This window comes from Haliaeetus leucocephalus, unplaced genomic scaffold (genome assembly GCF_000737465.1).
Source record: "Haliaeetus leucocephalus isolate CR32 unplaced genomic scaffold, Haliaeetus_leucocephalus-4.0 Scaffold206, whole genome shotgun sequence".
Classification (NCBI taxonomy): Eukaryota; Metazoa; Chordata; class Aves; order Accipitriformes; family Accipitridae; genus Haliaeetus; species Haliaeetus leucocephalus.
In genome coordinates, this window is record NW_010972642.1 from 5,354,302 (window position 1) to 5,376,135 (window position 21,834).

The 21,834-nt window shown below is 41.8% G+C and overlaps 1 protein-coding gene across 17 annotated transcripts in view; it reads right to left on the reverse strand.

The window, feature by feature from the left end:
* The window catches only part of CACNA1C (calcium channel, voltage-dependent, L type, alpha 1C subunit), a 409,208-nt gene that overhangs the window by 77,051 nt on the left and 310,323 nt on the right, over positions 1-21,834 (reverse strand). For 9 of the 17 annotated variants that reach the window (XM_010566185.1, XM_010566178.1, XM_010566177.1 and 6 more), the window contains exons 14-21: positions 21,517-21,637; positions 19,461-19,575; positions 18,249-18,369; positions 18,052-18,121; positions 10,889-11,021; positions 9,030-9,159; positions 5,298-5,357; positions 1,402-1,508 (exon numbers count right to left, since the gene is read on the reverse strand). In XM_010566185.1, the coding sequence (XP_010564487.1) occupies positions 1,402-1,508; positions 5,298-5,357; positions 9,030-9,159; positions 10,889-11,021; positions 18,052-18,121; positions 18,249-18,369; positions 19,461-19,575; positions 21,517-21,637 (857 nt within the window). Of the gene's footprint in view, positions 1-1,401; positions 1,509-5,101; positions 5,162-5,297; positions 5,358-9,029; positions 9,160-10,888; positions 11,022-18,051; positions 18,122-18,248; positions 18,370-19,460; positions 19,576-21,516; positions 21,638-21,834 lie in introns of all 17 variants that reach the window. The other 8 variants (XM_010566184.1, XM_010566180.1, XM_010566181.1 and 5 more) reach the window with 2 other exon arrangements.

Here is a 21,834-nt window from a genome sequence, read left to right on the forward strand (position 1 = left end):
CATAGCCTTGGACTGCTTAGGATAGTTAGAGAGTCAACTCTTTGCTATGGCACTTCAGGGGTAAGGGAACTACTCTCTGATATTATCTTCATAGGTCTTGCTTCCTGATCTGGGCAGACTCAGTATACATTCTCCTGACTTTCACCATCTGTGCTGTATTAATGAAGGGAATTAAACATGGGCAGGGTATTTTTTTAAGCAGGGCAAGCTGCCAAATGTTCTGTAGATACCTATGATATGGAAATTGTGCCAAGATGTAGTCATCACAGGACATTTGCAGATAAGGCTCACAGAAGCACTTCACTGAAATATTCATAGAAGAGTGGAAACTCCAGGTTAGCCCAGCATTAAAGGTATACTGTCCACCTAGAGTATGATCCTGCAATGTGTTTGGCCTCTGATCCCACAAATCAATTAAACACGTAAATAAATGTAAGGATGTGGAAACTCCCACTGAATTGATTAGGACAACTTATGTACTTAAGTACTGAACACCACTATCTACTACAACAGAGCTCTCTGCATCTTCCAGGACTAAAACCCTGACTGAGAATCTTCTCCATGCTGTATGACACCGAGCCCTCCTACTGATGTTGGAAACAGTTTTTTTGCTAACATATTAAGAGTCTAGATAGGTCTGTAAGAAAGAAACAGCAGGTCAAAACAAGCACTGTGCCATTCTTAAGACCTTGACTGAAAGCCCAAAGGACCTGACAAATCCTTCTGCTTGACTTAGCTCTGGAACATAATATACGCAAGCTGCTAACCTGTAATGGTAACAATTAGGAGCTTATTTCTTATCAGATGTGATACTACTTAGGAAACTCACTATCCAACACATAGAGTTCCACATAGTCAAGTAAATCTATAAACTTATTAAGCAAATTAACAGATCAACCAAGATAAAGTGGTGCAACAGAAGCAGGATCAACTGTCTCTGCCACCACTACTCTGCAGATTCTCACACAGCTCATCAAGTGCTTGATGGTCTTCCATTGACCAAGACCCGCAACATCTTAGGAAGTAGCAAAACATTATCACCCCATTTTCCAAAGAGGTTATGAGACCTCTAGGAGGGAACAGTGACTTAACTGTCCTGAACTGATACAGTGAATCAGAGATCTTGGAACAAAGCTAACTGTCGTGATTGCCAATGGACCACATTTCTTGTTCTCATTTTCTCTTTCTGCAAGACACCCCCTCCAAGTCACTAGTGTAGCATTTCCCAGTTATTACCTCCCCTCTTGAGGATGAATTTTAATGATCTTGAATAATCTGAGAAAAATACCTCCAGGCTCATGAGAAAAATCTTACCCAGATAAGAAAATGAGCCTGAGGTATCACCTCCCAACCTGGCCTTACGATCCCCCCAAAACAGCCAGTTGAAAGTAGCTCACTCACTGGATCCCAAAGGAGATGAGAGAAACGCTGACCACCAGCAGGTCTAAGATGTTGAAATAGTTTCTGCAGAAGGAGCCCTTATGGAGGAAAGCCCCGTATGCGGTCATCTGCAGGAAGGCACATGAAGACACAAACACACTTTGCCATTAGCATCTGTTCAGAAACCAAACCCAGCTGGTTGTGCTCACAGTATAGAATTGGGGAGGGGCAGTATTTCTAACACATCAGACAATTTACCCCCAGACCCCAAAGGAGAACTTGAGTCCCCATTGAAAGAAAAGAGAGCGAAGAAGACAGTAAGATAATTATGAAAGAGCTAACTAGGGAAAGACAATACGAGGTTCAGTGAGGAAAATACGCACTTTGAGTGCATAGAGTACATAACGTTTAGAATCAGCAAAGCAGCAGAATGACTGTTTGCAAAAACTACTCTGCAATCATATGCTTTTCCCCTTTTCTTCAATATCAGAGGACACTTGTGAGTATGATGCTTGTATTATATAAAGGTCTCTTTAGCTAAACTAAATAAAATATATAAAATAAAAAGGGCTCTTTTGTAATGTTTTTCAATGCTTAGGCCAGCTGCAGTGGACAGTTGAGCTCTCTTCCCTCCATGAAGAAAAAACAGAATCCCTCAGAGATTTGATGCTTTAGAGCTGAACTGAAGCAACTGGAGGAATTCCTGCTCTCTTCAGTTTTCTTCTTCTGTTCAGCTCAATCCTGTATCCTTTTCCTATCCCTATCCAGCTTCCTCCATTTTTATTAACGCAGTTGTATTTTCCCCTTGGTTTTCGTCACAAAGCCCAAGGTAAGATTCCTAGAGACAGAGTGGTTTCTTTGTGGAGGTAATCATTATGAACATCACCCAGCAGAGGAAGGGAAAAATTTTACATATTTTACAAGGGACCCTCTGCCCCATCTTGGTCTGAAGGGGTATTGAATACCTGCTGGCTTTGAGGAGGATGTCACAGCTCCAGAACTGGATTAAGTGACAGCGTAAACAGAAATGGATCTTGGCCACAATATCAGACCTAAGCACTTCCAAGCTCAGAATTTGAATTTTAGACTGAGCTCAGTTACAGAATGTGACTAAATGGGTCTGGCACTGTTAGGAGAGTGAGGTGATGGGGGTATTTTTACCACCTACCTTAGACTCAGTGAGTGATCTAATGTAGCTGCTTTGAAGAAACCCCATCCCCACAACTGCTAATGCCCTTCTATTACCTGGGTTAGGAACACAGGGTTCTAAATTTGTTCCTCTGAATCTCATCTAAATTAGGTGTCTAAAGTAACTTGAGGAGACACCATGAGACTGCTCCTCAATGACGAGCTCTAGCCCGACTCACAGCTGAGAAGTGTGAACTAGAAATTCAAACCAGAGTTTTCTGGCTCCTGCTAATACCTCAGGATGGCATACCTGCTAGGGGTTTCCAGCCATGCCTACCTGTGATTATTCAGAGGAGAGTAGAAGGGCACATGGTATATCAGATAATTTTTTTCACCAAACATCCATGACATCAGGGAACTGACTATCAATCAGTCAGACAGAACTTAGAAGGGAGGGAAGTATAAACTCTGATCTTGGCTTAGAATTTATACTTATAAACACATTCAATTGGGGAGGGGGGGACGGGTTCTTGCCATTACAAATGTGGTAAAGGTGTCCTTTACTGGTTAGATTTTGTATGGCAATCTTGAAAGAAAGGAGACACCATTGAAATCAGGAGGGGAAGCTCTGCTGAGTTTAAGTTCTATACAAACTGTGGTTCTCTTAAGCCTGTTGAGAGATTTTGTTACCTCAGAAGAGACCCTCAAAGAGTGTATAATCTACGTCTGCCTCACATCTGGGCCATTGAACAAGCTTTTAGGATGCCAATTAAAAAACCTTGGTGGTCACCTTGCTAACATTCACCAGGCTCCACCATGGCAGTGTGAGGCTTGCAGGTGTCACCAGTAACATGAGGGGGGATGAAGCTTGTTTCTCTCCAGCCTTGGATATCCTATGGCTATTTATTCTCTTGTTTCTTACCATTTACACTAACTTTGCTGTTGTGCAAAACATTGTGCTCAATGCAAGGCAGCAGAGAAACATGCACTGAGAAACCAAGCGACTTGTGAGGCAGGAACTGACAGGATATGAACAGAAGAATTTCTTAAATTCTCCTCTCCCACATGAACCCAGAGAATATCCAGGGATGTTGACATAAACCCACTGAAGTTAAGAGGAGGACGTTGGGAAGGCTCAGGTACTATGCAGTACACTCCCCTGATGAAAACAGCAATATACCAGTAAGTTGGGTTAGGTTCTGCTTCTGCTGAAGTCATGAGGAGTGTTACCATTTGCTTCAGTGGGAGCAGAATTATAAGTTCAAACAGGTGCCTTGAACTATGCTTTTATTTTTAAATGTTGCTGTTGAGATGTTTTCCTTTTTTGACAGGCCTTTTTGATCAGTCATTTGGTATGCGCATGTTCAGAATTATTGTGTAAACACAGATGCACACTGCACACAAGCAGAATATGTACATCTCTTTGGAGAACGTTATGGCTATGGTGATTTTAAGTCATATCAAAAAGCACATTTCTCTACAAAAATATGCAGGGGCCACCCTGCTTGCCAGCCTTCGGTATGGATACTGTTATTAGGGTCTTGAGCTGCAAGATTTGAGCAGCTCTAAGGTATTGCTTGCCAGCACTTAGAACTAGCTTGCTGAGAAAAAAACCCCAAGCTGCCAAATAAGCCTAGCATTTAGAAAGCCAGAACTTTGCTCAATTACTGTTATTTAAATTATTAGCCTACCAATTTGGGAAAATTAGAGTTAAGAACAAGGTAGCCTATTTTTATTTTCTTCTCAGATAAATCATCCTCCTGCACATTTCCTTTGGTATAGAGCACGCTCCTGGGAAACGGGAAGCCAGGTTACAAACCGGCAATGCAGCAATTTTCATTTGCAGCTACAGTCCTTGGTGTTTCAGTGATTTGTACTCTTGGTTATCTCTCCACACCTAAAAAGTGAGCTTCTGCACTGTGCTCCCTGTCTCCGACTTGACTGTGTGCCCTGTAACCTTACAGAAGTCATTGGCCGCCCTCTGGCCTGGCCTTATCATGACTTGTGCAGAACGGAAAACTTCCCTTTGGGTTGTAGCATGTGTAAGAGGAGGTGTATGTGCTCAGGGTTCCTTGCACAGCAAACAAATCCTGTTTTGGAAAGACTGGCCAGGGTAGAGAGAGAGAAATTTATAGGGTGATGGCCTTTTCTTGGTCCCCTCTTGCTTTTCCCAACAGGATCATCCTTTCATTGCAATTCCCCTAAAAAGCATGGTTTTGATACAGGCTCTGAATTACATATTTGAATATAAAAATTTTACAGAAGACTTTTTAAGCAACTACCAAAATGTTAAAATCAAAAGATAAACAATCCTTTGTGTAGAGATAATAATGGGGTTAAAAAAAAAAGAAAGAGCAATAGAGAGAAAGAAAGGAAGAAACAGAGAGAGGAAGGAAGGAAGAAAGGAAGGAAGGGAGAAAGGAAGGAAGGAAGAAAGAAAGGAAGGAAGGAAGAAAGAAAGGAAGGAAGAAAGAAAGGAAGGAAGAAAGAAAGGAAGGAAGAAAGAAAGGAAGGAAGAAAGGAAGGAAGGAAGAAAGGAAGGAAGGAAGAAAGGAAGGAAGGAGAAAATGAGTGTATTGCTCATATTGGTTACCTTAAGAATAATTTCTAATGTAAAGATACTAGTGAAGACATAGTCTGCATTGCCTAGGATCTGAAAAATAAGCACAATTGGGTTAGTGGTACTGAGCGTGACCCAGGAACAAACAGGCGTGTGTGTTAGCAACAGATAGTGGCAGAAAACTAGTAAGCTTGTGAACAAGTAATGGTAGAGAAGATGGGCACTTTACCTTCAGAGCAATTTCAATGGTGAAAATGACAGTAAAAACTATATCAAAATAAAAGAGAATCTGTAAAAACAAAAGGGAATAGGATTGGGGAGGGTAGATCAGTGACTGATCACTTGAATGGGAAATCACAGTTCAAAATCAAATACATATGCATTTTAACAAGGGAACAAGGAGGACTATATAGGAAATGGTTTTGTAACGACGTCCTGTTGAATGCAGTGGAGGTCCTGGCACAGAGGACAAGAAGCACATTACATGAAATCTTTTCCGAGTTACAATCCCATGAGGGCTCTAGAGGCAAAATAACTTTTTGGTTGTTGTTGTAGGACTTACTTTCTTTTTTTTTTTAATTTAAATTTGATAAAGAACAGATGATTCCAGGATTTTCCCAAATAGGCTTCCAAACTGAGAATACAAGGATGCCTGGTCTCTCAGTGGAAAACATGAGATTCCTTCCTATTAACTTCCATTCAGGCTTGTTCTGTGCCTCTCACAAAGCAAGAAAAGCAAACTGCAAATTTATGTTCTAGCTATTTTTTTTCTCTATCCTGATTTGCCCTGGATTAGGATGAATAACAAAGACTCTGCCAATTGAACAGAATCCCAGCTCTTGTATTGCAACCATAATTTGGTCATGTGCCAAAGGTACCTAACTTAGATCTTGCATCTTTCTATTGGCATCCTGGATAACAGGCAAGCTGAAAAACACATCATTCCCATGAACTTAGACCAGGTGATGGGGATACTGGTGGCATACATGGCAGACCACAAAAAGTGTCCCTAGAGTGTCACAGAAGGCAACAGCAAGTCTGGAAGTGTCAAGTGATTTTCAAAGTACATAATTAAGGACAGAAATGTCTTTCACTGCCGATCAATTAACATCCCACAAAAGCAAATGAGAACTTTCTCATTGAATAATGGGACCAGAATTGAACTCTTTGTCTCCAATGTATTCTGCTATCCCAAGCCATTTTAGTGTTATCTACACTACATATGGTGAAAATCAAAAGTATCATGCCCTTGGATTATTGTTTTACCATAACCAAGTTCTAAACTGGAAGGCCAATATATGGAAGCTGAAGAAAACTAACCATTTGTGAAATTTAAACCTTTACTGCTAAAACACTACTAAACATACAGCAGTAAACTGCCCTCTCCCATTCCACAGGTGTTTATTGTATCTCAATGCCTGTACCCTAACTCAGTTTATAGGTGGCTAGATTCTTACAGCTTGGTACGCTATGGGCAGTGGGGTAGCTACTGCAAACTACAGGGTTATTTTAATTTGCGCTCTTTAAGCATGATCCGAATCTGGACTAATCTGCAGACACTGAATGTCAAATGGGGGGATGTATCACTTACTGCTACTGTGTAACTTAAAATTCTTCAGGTCACTGCTCAATTTTTGACCTCAAGTTGTTCTCACTTCTTCAAAGCTGTCTTGGGCTCTATCAATTTTTGCATCATGGAGAATTAAAAAAGGGCCATTTCAGGGATGGACAAATCTCAATTGCATCCTATATTAATTTACACACATTATAACTGGAAATGTCCCCTTGCATTGCTGCCTTGTAGGTCCTGACATTTGGTTATTATATCAATGGAATAATTTTATAATCAATGGGCCAGATTCATGGGTACTCTCAGGCTGTTTTGCATGACACCACCGACATAAAGCAGCCATAAACTTGATTAAAGTGAATGATTAAGCTGTACCTGCAGCTGCTTTACATCACTAGAGCACTGCAAAGCAGCTAGAGCATACTAGTGAATCTGGCCGCAAAGCTGCAGCTAGTAAAGGTGTCCCTTAGAGATGAAATCACATCTAATGAAAATCACTTCTCCACCTGTGCAGGTACTATCATTTATCAGCAGGCATATTTATTATTATCTAAATATGAATTTACTCTAGAATATATTACAATGAATTTGCCAAGGTGCAAACAGGAGAATATTGTGAGCACACAAAGTCTTAGGACCTGCTTGGGCTTTAAGGCTATTTCATCAGACTGGCGATGGACTTCCAAAAACTTGCTGCCTGAGCCCAGTGTGACACAAGAAAGATGCAGCCACTAGCCCGCCTGGACAGAAGCAGTGTCCAAGCCCCTTCACTAGCCCTTGCTGGGCTCTGTGTTCCTGTCTTCCTGCTCTGGGACGGTTTGTGTCAAGAGCAGCACCAGTCTCCATGAGTCCTTGTGCACAGGTTAATGCCTGATTATGTTGTCCCAGAGTGAAGGTAGAGGCAGTTAGTTTGCTTTCAGCTTGCTTGCTTGCTTTCCATCCCAGGCCTCTGTGTGGGCACAGGGCAGGACACAGTCTTACTGTTCTACTGTCAAAGTGTAAAGGCAGACCACATCTGCAACCCAAACATCTTGTCAGTATCCCCTTGTATGATACATTTTAAACATCTGTACCTGCAAAAATTAAACACAGATTTTCATGCAACATCAGTGGCTTCAAATACACAAGACAATGCTTTGCCCCAAGCCTTCAGCTCTTTTATCCAGGACAACCAGCTTTGACTACTTTTTTTTCCTCATTTAGATCTCTCTGCTACAGATTCTGTGGCACCTTCTGTGGCATGTCAGAAGCCCATATGCCAGCTGACATCATGCTGCAGCGCTAATACGTATTGACACATGTTTATCCCTACATGGTGGGCACACTCAGCTGTACACAAGTGGGTCATTGGTGGCACAGGTTTGATTATATTATTTAGTACCCTCCTTCAGGGCAAAATGCAAAGCAGCTCTGAGATAAGCTCAGGAATAAACCTCCATTAACACCTTCTCTATATGCACATATGTGTTTAAATGCATGCTCAGGCCAAGATATTTCAGGGAGGTAGAACACTGAGCATTAAATTAAGGTTTTATTATTAAACAAACAAAAAAATCATCCCACTCTAAGCCTTGCAAGCTCTTCCAGCATAAAGGCACCAAAATGCCACTGCAGACAGCACAGATCAGAAGTCTCACATATGACTGCTGACTCTTCTGATTTCTGCAATGACCCCAGACTAATGGAAGCAACCACTGGCAAAGCTAAGGGAGCACTGAACATTTCATTAAAGGCTAATAAGAATGGTCAGGAAAGAAGGTGAGAATGTATCTCTGTGCTGAATGCCCTCCTTTCCTTCCCCCAGGCTGGTGACAAGAGGAGCACAGCATATTTTCTGAGGGTTATCTCAAATTTAATGATAGCTTTGCAGCTTGCATTCCAACAGTCTGATTCAAACCTTGATTACACCAATTTCCCCCAGAGTGACTGCATCAAACTCAAGAATGTTACTCCTGATTTACACCAGTGTGAACAAAGTAAAAAATCAGGCCCTGGGCTTTTTAGTTCAAAAGAAAGCATGCGGCAGGAGAGCAAATGTTCCAAAGGAAACCTGTAAATACCCCAAATTAGAATTATCTGTATCCCAACCAATGTTTCTACAGCCCACTTCTAATGCCTTAATCCCTGGGAACAATAATTTTGCTTCAGCCTCCTGTCCCTCCTTCCCCTACTCACGCTTCTGAAACGAACTAGAGGCCAAATTCTGCACTGACTCATTTTGCCTGCAAAACCCAATGATTTCACACGCAGCCTACAAAAGGCACAAATTAGGGAAGAGAGTCACTCCCAAAGCCTCTGATGCAGTCTTTTCTGCCTTTCCTGGCTTCAACTCACGATCTGCTTGTACCACACTTTTAATACACAGCGAGGGAAGGAGGATGGGAAGCATACTTGGTTCCTAAAGGAGAGGTGCCGGACGGGGTCCTCAGCTGCCAGGGAGATGCTGCTGAGCAAGATGAAAAATAGGATCAGGTTGGTGAAAATGTTATCATTAACGATTCGATGGCAGTGGACACGAAACCTGCAAGAGAGAGGAGAGGCACAACTTTATCTCTCAGAGAACAGCAAGACCTGGGAAACATTCCCCCCTCCTCTTTTGCCAGCAGGACTGGCCCTGGAGGATTGTTCTGCAGAGCAGCTTCCCTCTGCCCCAGCAACAGGAGAACGATGGGCCCAGGCAGCTGTGCTTGGCCCTGCTGGATGCTGGGCAGCCTCGGCTCTCCATTTCATGCAGCGATGCACACGGCTGCCTGCAAGACTCATGCTCGATGTGTTTGAATGGAGAACAGTCACTCCTTCCTGACAGAGCCCTTTGTGATATAGATATGGTCTGAAACTTATCAACCCCAAATTATATCCCTTGCTTTCATTCACAGAACCATTCGGGAAAGCAGCAGCAGAAGGCTTCAGGGTAGCCAATGTCTTCCTGACCTGGGGCTGGAGTGTCACTGAGCAGGAGCTATGGCGGATCTACCTTGCTAACAGGGCCCAGACCTGACCAAATGGATATAGGGCATGCTGGCATTTGCAAAGGGCTTCTGGGAGGACATCCTGTCACGCAGGGTGTCTGCTAAATGTCAGCCCAACATAAAGTGCTTGGTGCTCTTAGTGGGAAACTAGCAGGTAAAGAAGTAGCAGCCTCCCATCCAACAGCGGTATGCTTACTGGAGACCATTACAGCACCTTCTATACGTTAGCATCAGGATACAAGGAGTTAAACCTCATAACAGTCCTATGCATAATTCTAGAGGCACTTCATTAATCTATTTAGCTCTACTTTTGGCTGTTAAGCCTACGAGCCCCTAATATAGCAATTTTACAGATGACTGCAGAGGTTAATGTACTTCTTCAACAAGTGACAGTGGGTGGGTGGCAAAGCTGGCACTAGAGTCCATGAATCCCAATCATCATCAGTCCCTCCCTGTTGCACATACCCAAGCAGGAGTGGCACAAGCCCTGCTGCAGAAAGACTAGCTTTGAATTCAGCTGTGCCTTTACAACCCTGCCTTACTTCAGGGCTATGTTTGGAGGCCAAGTCTACAAGGAAGATATTGGGATACACGGTAGTCCACAGGCCACTGGGCAGTCAGCTCATTTCTGCACCTTTGGAAAGATATATTGCCCTCTGTCATAGCTCAGCCCTCCACTTACAGTACTGGTCTCACACATCCGTGTTGCAAAGACAAGTGGGACAATGTGAAGCCACATTGCAGGAGCCCAAGGGAAGAGTGAGAGAGAAGAATTATTCTTCTCAGCCTCCCCCTCAGAGCTATGGACTCTCATCCTCCTCCCCCCTTTTCTTCTATGCTTGTTCTTGATGTGTAGGAATGAGCAGAGATACGTGAACTCCCTACTGGGAGTGGATTTTGAGCAGCCATTAGGATAGAAAGCTCCTACCTCACGCTCAACTGATTGCACGATGGCTTGCTTGCAATTTGGACCTGAATATGTTGGGGAATTCCAATTACTGACTTGCCTCCAAGTCCCTTATTTCTGAAGCTTTCATGATTTGTGTCTTCAATCAACCTTGCAGGTGCCATGAACTCCCATTGAATATTGTCAGGGGGCTCCCTACAGTTGTGCTTTCATGAGGATTTCATGCCAGGGCCTTTAAAAGACAGAGTGGTCAAAGGAGGTCTCTGATATGAACTACTGGAAGGGAGCTCTGCACCACGTAACCTTTGGGGCCCAGTGTGAAAGGGGTACCTGCTCTCCGCCTCCTTGTTCCAGGTAAGCAGTCTCTTAAATACCTGTTGTTAGGACTGAAGATGAAAAAAGCACTGGCATCGGGCATGGGCACAGCCTTTTCCTTGAGGTGCAGCTCAGACATTGGGCGAGGCCGAGGGCCGACAGGCATCTCAGGTTCTTCCTCATCTTCCTCTGCTGCAAGAAACATTTTTGTCTTTTAATGCAAAATAAAACCCATTCTGGAGTGCTGGGGCATTTGTCTCTGTCATAACTAGAGATAAAAACTAAGAATCATTGAAGTAGAATGATGAAAGCTTGAAGTTCCTCGTCCACTTGCTTTCTCCAAGGCAGCATCTGCTGCCCGGCGCTCTCCCTGGCAGACATTGGTCTAGTCTTTGTGTAAAACCATCAATGCTGGTAAACCCACAATATCCTCAACAACAGCCTCCTCAGATCCTTCACTGTCCCTTCTGCAAAAAAAATTTCTTCTAATGGCTGACTTGAACCTTTCTTGCTATGGTCTAAATCCATTATCTATTTTCCATGGACACAGAAAACAGAGAATTCCCTTCCTCTTGCAGAAGGCTATTATATACTTAAGGACCATTATTATGCCTCTGCGAGGATTTCTGGTTCCTAAAGCAAAACAGCAACAGTCTTTCCTGAGGTGCTGTGTTCCCTAGGTCTCTGATCATTCTTGCTGCTTTCCTCCAGATTATCTGTAGGATTAACCTGCAGTTGAGGTTTTAGTGGTGCTGAGGAGAGCTGGATTACTTCTTATATTTTATAATACTATCTTCCTGTTTAAATGTCCTTCATGGGCACTTCTTTTCATTACACTCTGGCATTAGTTTGCCACCAGTTTCTGATTTGCACAAAGCACAAATTATTTATGACAGAATGGCTGCTTAGCCTGTCACTGCCCCCTCTGCATTTGTGCTGCTGACTATTCCCAAGAGTGGCACTTTGACCTCATCCTTATTGAACTGCATCTTATTTTCTTCAGACCATTCCTCCAATTTATCAAGATCTGTTTTTCTCCTCTTTGTAAGGCTCTCCATGGAGCCACTGCCACATCTGGGATTGTGTCTGGATGAGTGTGCATATGGCACAGAGCAAACATGGAGCATGGGCACCTTGACTTACACCAATCAGAAATTCTTAAAATTGTGTCTTTTCATAATTCAGTGGGGGGAAGATTGAAAGGGCAGGAGCAAGGCTGCAACTCTCGAACCTGATGCCTATGGAGCAGATCTCCAGGCACTGTGCAGATCAGTGAGCACCCTCAAGGAAAAAAATGCAGAGATGGGGACTAAGTGGTATGTGAAAGAGAACCCTCTACCTTTGAGGATTTCTTCTACCTGCTGAAGTCAGATGCTGTTTTGTAAATGACATGACAGTATTTTTCTCTTTTAAAGATCCTAATCTTCTAACTTAACCAGATAGACAGGAAAAAATATTTTTAAGAAGGGAGCCTGACATGTTAGATGCAACTGATTTATCTTCCAGCCAATGCAAAGGAGGAAACTCTAGTTAAAACGTTTATATTAAGTCCATAAAGTGAGATAAATTCCAGGAAGAGCCTGTTCCTTTAGGGTCAGGTACTGTACTTGATCTAGTAATGGACACATCAGAAAGAACAGATGAATCAGCAGAGATCCTAATCTTGATGTCAGAGACAGGAGAAAAGTGGCCTTTTCAAGGCATGCCATTATTGCATGCAAATAGGATTCTTTCTTTACACTTCTAGTAGCAAGAGTTCAGCTCAAATTCACTTGATAGATTTTTGCATAAATGTTTGAGCTGGTACATAGAGTTTGTACTTTTTAAGCCAGTCTATTTTTTAACAGCTCAATTTTATATTGTAATATACTTTATAATACTCTTTCTACAGTCTTTATTAATTAAAGAAACATTCTTTCAGAAATACTTTTGTGCATGGTACTGGTAAAATGAGTTAATGCTCATATTTATTTAATATTAAAATACTTTGCACTGGCATCTTTTATCTACAGATTTCAGAGTGGGCTGACAACGAGCGAAGTAAGCAAACTCTTTTTCTTCTTTAACAGTCCAGAATACCGATGCCCATGATCACATGATATTTGAGAGCTCTTACTTAAAAAGTCTAGTATTCTGAGTACCTGTTCTGTGCCTTCACTTTTTCTTTTAGTCAGAGGAATGCTTAAAAAAACACTTTGAAATGGGTATGGAACAATGCCTCAGGAAAATGGACTCTTAGCAGAAGGATCAGCCCCGTGAATACCATAAAGAACATTGTTCCTCACCTCTTTTTCTTGTGTCTGCCATACAGCAAGAAATATATTAATGATTCTGGCGACCACATACCTTCAGACTAGAAAACACATTCAGTTCCTCAGCCATAGATAAAGAATAATGTTCTAAATATTTTTCATTTAAAGTAGGGTCTAGGGCACAGAAGAAAGGAAACCCTGAGGCGCAAATACACAAAGAATAATATGATTACAGCCTCAGCTCAGGTCACTACCTAAGCTATCTACCTGCATATAGAAACAGTAGGTTGCACAGTTGCTAGCATTCGAAGAAGCAAAGGTCAACATGGTATTCACAGATGGGCTGGGCAGGACACCAGCTGCAATCCAACACTTGTTCTTTGACTGTTTTCTATATCTAAGGTATTTTAATGTTTAGAAAGTGACCCTTCTAGTCAAGCTTGCCATGAAATCATAAAGAAACATGACTCAGAGCTGCCAAGTTCAGAACTAGGTTTGAACTCTCCTGAAGTTCAAGGAAATTCAAATCTGGGACTGTCATCTTAAATTATGCTTCATTAGGATAGTGATGTCCTTTGGTTGTGAAGCCAAAAGCACACACAGGCTACAGTGCAGCATCAGTGAGAAATTCAATGAAGAGGATTTTTTTTTTTTTTTACTGTACAAACACCAGAACTCTTGTGTAAGGACATTGCTTTGCTTCAAGCTCCCATGAATCATCCCAAGCTTTTACCTCCCTCTGACATTCTGAATTCTTCGTCTGTTTCTGTACTAGACTGCAAGACTAGCTCCCTGTCTTCCTATAACAAACATATCATCATAATAATCCTTCTAGTGTACACAAATCTCTGGAAGAACTAGTCTCTCCTTCCAACAAAGAGGATAGGTGATCTGATGAGCTGCAAGTACACAGAGTATTCCTGGGGCTAAAAGCAACACTGTGTAGCAAATAGAGTCAGAAGATATTCTTGAGAAAACTGGTTGAGGCAGTGGAAACAAATAGGAGATTGAGCGCGGTATGTTGAAAGAATAAAGGGAAAACAAATGAAGCCACCATTTCAAGTTGTTTCTGAACACTGGGTTAGGGTGAAGGATGTTTTCAGAGGATGGAATCGTACACTGCCATGGAAAGGTCACAGGCATTAACAGCTTAAATCATAAACAGAAAATAAGTAGAACCAGTTGACTGCATCTAAGAAGCAACAGCATGCTTCACTCAAAGCACATCTGAAATGGATCCACATGCAAGTGGGCAAGAAAAGATGTGTTCTCAGATGGGCCCTATATGGCTGCATGGCATCTCCTGTACCACAGCTGCACCGATCAGCAATCGGCAGAAGGATTCTGGACTGGTCAGATGGCCACAAGGCAATTGGGCAGGGCTACATGTGGGGATTGGGAAATTCTTGCTTATTAATGCTGTGGAAACCCTTTGGGCCTTGTTCCCCAAAACTGACTACACAAGGCAGATGTGACATGCCACATCAGCTCAGAGGGCCTTGGTGTTTCTAAGATTTATACAGCAGAATGGAGTAGATGACCACGGTAAATCTGATCTAACAAGGGATTTACAAAACTTTACTGCCTCTGAGCCTTATGGTCGACTTCCATGAACTCTAAAAGAAGTGGTCAGGTAATTTTGTGAGCTGTTAGAGATCAGCTTCACTCTTCACAAAGAATTGATAAACAATTCGGGGAATAGGCCTGTTTAGAAATGGCATCATACAATACCAAATAACCAAAATGCTGTCCCTTTGCATTTCTAATAGGAGACAGGAGAAAACCTGACCATCCATTCAAATTTTAGGTTCTGTTCAAAAGTACGCCAAGCCAGGGATTGGCACCCCAAGGCAGGAGTTAAAAGTGTTTGTACTTAATTTTCTGCACTCTAATCCTATGCACAGCTGCAGATAAAACATCTATGACACAAATTGTAGATGTAGTTTTTGTCAAATAGTTCACATGCCAGACTATTTCTAAGCTATCCACAGAAGGTAACTAAAACACAATTCTATTATCAGTAGGCTTAAATTTGATATACAGGTGACTGTACCTTCACGTGAAAAAAATGTAATGGTCTGCAAATCCAAGCCAGCTGAGAAACAGAAACAGAACTGTATCAAGCTGTTTTAATTTGTTCTTCTGTCTAAAGACTCCCACAAGCCCCTTAGCAACCGGGGATGTGTGTCCAGTAAGTGCCTGTGCCTATAGATGTGCTGGGAAGATTAAAGCCAGAGTGATCTGCTCCAGGCAATGTTAAAACAGTATTGCATGGTGTTGGAACCATACTCTATTCCTGATAAATGGGTTATAAATATTGATGAATACAAGTATAGCAAATGTGGGGATTTTTTGTACTGAACATCAAATGCAATGGACAGTTTTCCTTTTTGCTTGTCTGAAACACTTTGTCCATCTATTTAAAATGAACTATTGTGCCTTTTTTTACCCTATCACACCAACCTATTATCAGACATTTATTAGGAATCATGGAATAGAAGAGAATGTGGTTTATTACCTATTACAGCCTGTTACATAATCACAGAAACGCAGAAGAGCAGAGCAGGAAAGGATCACAAAAGGCCCTCTAGTTCATGCCTCTGCTAAGACAGGATCAACTAATTATTATACCTAAGTATTTTCTGGCAGATGTTTTTCTGACCTGTTCCTAACAACATTCAGTAATGCTGGGCTTCCACAACCATCTTCATGATCTTTTCTAGCCTCACCATTAGAAAATTCTCCCCTGGTGTGAATCTTAAATCTGTTACTTCTTCATAATGGAGATAATACCCCTCCTACCTGTAACAGGCTTTTATGCATTTGAAGATGTTTCTCCTACCTTTCCTAGCTCAAACGACCAAAATTCTTTGAATCTTAGTTGTTGCTTCCTACTAGCATTGTTTTCACCATGCTCTTCTACACTTCTTCCAGTTCAGCCCCACTTCTAAGCAGAGCACCCAAAATGAGATGTGATATCCCAGCTGAGACCTTATCAATGGTGAACAGAATAAAACAATTGCTTTGCTCTGATTAGCTTTCACTGGCCAGTTAGAAGAAACCCGTAACTGGACTAAAGGGTCATGTTTTCACTGTTTATAAATCTCACTACTTGCTTGCCCTTTGAAAGACAGCAAAATGTTGTTGGCACCTGTCGAGCTTGTGATTACAAGATTCAGATTCTTTTCTCAAGGACTGTTACCTAACTAGCTGTCACCTAAGATCCTTTATTTGTGAGTTGTTTATTCCTGTCTATGTGTAGAGCCTGGCACTTTCAATTTTATTTAGACCATTTATCCAGTTTCTCAAGAGCTCTTTGAATTCTAATGCTGCCCTCCAGCATGCTTCCCGTCCTTCCTAGCTTTATGTCATCTGCAAATGTAATAAGCATATTTCCTCTTCCATCATTCAGGTCATTAACAATGAACTGAACTGAACTCGGGACAGACTCTTGGGTTGTAGAACCTCACTTGGGCCATCACTACTCTCCACATAAAGGGTCTGACCAATTTCTCTCTCAATCATCTAGACTGTGTTTTTCCAGCTGGCTTATGAGAATGTTATAAGAGACAGTCAGAAGCCCTAGCAAAGCTAAAGAATATGACATCTACTTCTTTTCTCCTGTCTACAAGTCTTGTCAGCCCCTTTTAGAAGAAAATAAGGGTAGTTTGACGTGATTTGTTCTTGGCAAATCTATGTTGGCTGCTAGTCATCTCCTTATCTTGCAGTCATATAGTTTGTTTAGTCATTTGTTCCAGCACTTTTCCAAGAATGGAAGTTGAACTGACTAGCTTATAATTCTTCTGCTCGAACCCCACCTCCCATTCAGGATCTCTTGAAGAAAAACTCCTTGAAGTTCTGAGATTTCTTCAACCAATGTTTTAATTATCTGAGGATGAAGTTAACTAGGTCCAACTGACTTGAAAACTAGCCTAACTAATGCTCTAGCTTGTTTTTTTCCAATTCTAGGCTGAGATCTTATGCCTTTAGAGTTATGTTAATAAGTCACACTGTCCTTTTTGATTAGACAAAAGTGCAAAAAGGCATTCAGCACTATGACTTTCATGAGTATCTGTTGTGAGTCTCCTTTGATCACTAAGGACTGAAAAAATAAACTGAAAAAAAAGTCATACATACATTTTCATATACAGAGATTTGTATATGATTTGATTTGGTTCTCTGTAAGGTTCTGTATTTCGAAACACAAAGTCAAATACAGAGCTTTACAGAGAACCAAATCAAATACAACTAATCAGTATAGGGACTGCAAAGGACCAAGTCCACACCTGTGCAAACACAGGCAAGTACATCATCCTGTCCTGTCATGAAAGCATTATGTGTTCAGCATTGTTATGGTTTAATCCCAGCCAGCAACTAAGCACCACGCAGCCACTCACTCACTCCCCCCCCCATCCAGTGGGATGGGGGAGAAAATTGGGAAAAGAAGTAAAACTCCTGGGTTGAGATAAGAACGGTTTAATAGAACAGAAAAGAAGAAACTAATAATGATAATGATAACACTAATAAAATGACAAACAGTAATAATAAAAGGATTAGAATGTACAAATGATGCGCAGGGCAATTGCTCACCACCCGCCGACCGACACCCAGCCAGTCCCCGAGTGGCCATTCCCTGTCCCCCACTTCCCAGTTCCTAAACTAGATGGGATGTCCCATGGTATGGAATACACTGTTGGCCAGTTTGGGTCAGGTGCCCTGGCTCGGCATGAGAAGCTGAAAAATCCTTGACTATAGTCTAAACACTACTGAGCAACAACTGAAAACATCAGTGTTATCAACATTCTTCACATACTGAACTCAAAACATAGCACTGTACCAGCTACTAGGAAGACAGTTAACTCTATCCCAGCTGAAACCAGGACAAGCATACATGCTAACACAATTTGGCTTTATGTGCATTAGCAACTGGAGCTTTGTCAAATCAGGGGTAAGAGGAAGAAAGTATATACCTGGTGCTTCTGTTGTGGGATATGGGCTCTTTTCTTCATTTTCATTGGGCTGATAATCATCCACGTTGATCTGACAGAAATGGAAGGAGAAGCAGCAAAGCCTTTGTCAGACAAGCCAGAGGGTTTTCATTCCCTCAGAAACCCAAGCTGTTCATGCCATCACTGCACAGAGTGTGCTGGCTGGCAGCAGACCTTACCTTGGTAGCAGGCGGGGATTCTCCATCAGCAGTGATTGATTTCAGTTCAATTTTCTCCTCCTTTGTCTCCTCCTCCACGGCTGTTTTTTCCATCTCCTGTTTCTTTTCGGGACTAGCAGTCCTAACAATTTTACAAGTTAAAAAGCAAAGAGTTACAAAGGTGGAAAGCTGTTTCCCTTTCAGGAACTTCATGTAGTACAGCGCACACCGTGAGAACGATCGGCTGGCTGGTACCTCCATTCTGAGTCCAGCTTACATACCAGCGGCTCTACCATGTCCTCATCTGCAGGCAAAGGCAGAGACTCTGCTCTAATTCTGTATACCATCCTTTTATTTTATAGCTTTCTCAATGGCATGTGTTTGTGTGTGTGCATGCGCATGTGGGGGAAGTACGTGCCTGTGCGTTTGTGCACACGAGTATTCTAGATCTGTCAGTAGAGATCTCTTTGTTCACCCAATGAGAAAGGCATGAACCATTTTCAAGCCATATCTTGTGGACTTCTGCTAGGTTGCCTGCAAAGTTTAGCCCCTCGCTGCACTCCCAGAGCCAGGGAAACCTGCTGACTCTCATGCAGGACAAAGCAGAAAGATCTGCACAAGAGATCCCCTCCAAGCAGTCTGGAAGACAGTGAATAGAAATAACCAGTTAAGGAGAGGCTTCCCCGCTGTTGGCAGCTGGTAATGACAGAGAAGCTCTACATCCAGCTCGTGCTTCCTAAGTTTGCAGAAAAAAGAGAAGAACAGCATGTGGCCTCAAAAGAGAAGGAAGCTGCTGAATCTTGTCATGGCAACAATAGTCGGAAAACATGCCTTGTGGTCCAAAGCAATGGGAAGGTAATAGGGAGATTCAAACAGGATTGTAACATTGACACCATATCCCACTCATTCTCTGCTGATGCCCTGAAAGTTCATCAGTCACTCAGACTTCCTTTCCTCTGCTCACATCGTTGCAACTGTGGGGACTCCCAGCTCATGACACCTTCCTGTCCTTTAGTTTGAATTCTTTTACATAAAAAATTACATATACCTAATAATATATATAACTATATTAATCACATATATATAATCTATACACACCTACAGAGGAGTTATGCATATATATTACATATACACACATACTTACTTGCACATATATATGTACATAATGTGTGTAAATATGCTCACAGGAATGCATGCATATGAGTGTAGATAGGTGTATGCAAATGGATTTACCTAGCTAGCTTTTTCCTTTCTTTTTCCTCTTCCTCCTCTTTCTGTGCAGATGTTAAACTCTCAGCATCAGCAAGGTTGTCCACAGCAATGGCCAAAAATACATTCAGCAGGATATCTGTTTGTGTGCTACTCAAAGAAAATGGGCTTTGGAAACTGCAGAACAACATTATACTAAAGGTTTCTTAATTGAAAATTTTTAGCAACTTGTCATCAGATTTCTTGGATTTTCCAAACTTCCATTTCACACAAATGTTCAGGATGTGCATATCCAGCATCTACAAACCTACACCTTCCATCCAAATGGGTAACACATTGTGTGAGGTTTCCAAAATTTCACAGCAGAATGACTGATATAAAACATCTAGGTCCAAACTTATATTTTAGTTTCTGATTTCCCCAAAGGGTCTCGCTTTGTGCAACAAATCCCACTGAAGATAAGGGAAGTGCTGAACACTTTGCATCTTTGACAGCTTAGGTCACTTTTATTAAAGCACTCTTATTTTCAAGAGTCTCATACCATAAGGCACCTGGGCTTTCCAGTTTTGGCCTACTTACTTGAGTTGAACAACCTCATTATAGGTATTCCCACAGACATGAGTGGATTTTATGGACAGCAAACATAGCACTTTCATTAGCATTTCTGAGGCAACCAAAAAGAAATTCATTTAGTCTGGGCACTGAAAGTTGAGCTGACAACTCTGCCATCTCCTAGCAGAGGGTCCATGCATGGCCAGTTGTGCCCATGTAGCTGAAGGGCAAGGAATCACAACTGTTTTCTTGTCTTGCCAGTCAGTGTTCAGACCTCATGTTACAAATCTGAGCATCAGCTTCCTTCATAAATTTCTTGAGAGTGGGTCTTATTCTACCATAATAACTTTTAAGTAAACCTCAGTGCAAGGCTTAATCTAGAAATACAGCCACCCCCCTCCCTGGGCTCCAGGGTCTAATGGCTCCAAAGTCAGCCAGCATGTAGAGCTGGCTCACATTTTCCTCTGCAGTTCACACGGAGATCCAAATTGTAGCTTTTTTAAGCTGTTAGGCAGACTGCCTGCCTTGACCTTCAGATAAGTGGAATTGCACCATCTCACTTTGAAGAGAGGGCATGGGTCAACTGAAATGTCAGATAACAGGGTTTGAGAGATCTGAATTATGAGGAAAGGCTGGAAGAGCTGGGCTGAGACTACAAGGTGGCTTTATAGAAGAATCAATATAAAAAGAAATGTCACCTCTGACATAGGAGGGCCATCTATTAGGGAAGCAGAAACTAAACATGAACAAATTTGGAGCAAACTGAGATATGGAACAGAACCATAGCTCTGTGTTATATGCAAATTCCTGTGAAAAGACACTCACAGCCTAATCATGCAATGTGCTTTGTACCTCCTGGGATATGTACAGTGCCCTCACTTCACCTTGAAGCCAGAGAGAACTGAAGTTACTTAACACCAGCACAGGCTGGAAGATAACAGAGCACACGACTTTCTGTTTGAAGAATACACAAATTGCAGTAACTGAAATGGAACACGGTTCCTGTTAGTTTATACATGAATTAATATATGATCTCACCTAAATCAATTATGTCAAACATATGTTACTGCTATTACAGCATTTGTATATAGCATATTGTAGATTATACATATTTTTTATTCCACATAAGGCTTGCATGAAAGCACATGGAATATGTTACTGAAAAGGCAATTAAAGCAAAAATATGCAGTAAGTACAGTAGGTACACACAGAGATTGATTTCTGGAGAAGGCAGGAAAGAAAAACCTATGAGAGAATTAAGGGGAATGTAAAATAAAACCACTAAACATGTAAAGATACTAAATAAAAGCTAGCATGTGGAACTGGCAAGTAGCTGGCTCTCACAACTGTTTATATACCTTAGCACTAGCTAAAATTAAATAAACTTGTTTAACTTTTGGAAGTGCAAAGCCAAAATTCAGACCTAGGGAGAAGGTAAAATTGTAAGGTACATTCTGACATAACAAAGTAGTAAAGGGTGGCTTTAAATTCAGCCCCAATTGGAGAAAAGAGTAGCATCAAAGGATACAGTTTCCACAGATGAAGAGGATGATGAAGTAAATACAGACCAACATTCCTGGAAAAGAGGGGCCGCCATAAGCCATGATCCCATCATACATCACCGAATTCCAGTCCTCCCCAGTCAGGATCTAAATGACACATTCCCACCAATAAGGGATACAGTGTTAGACCACACAGAGAATTTGAAAACCCCATTAACACAAAGATATCTACTGTCCTAGAGAACACCCCCTCCCCCAGGATGTCCGGAGACTCTGGCTGTGTCCATCTAGAAAATGAAAAAAAAAACCAACCAAACCCCCCAAAACCCCCCAGAACAAGGAGA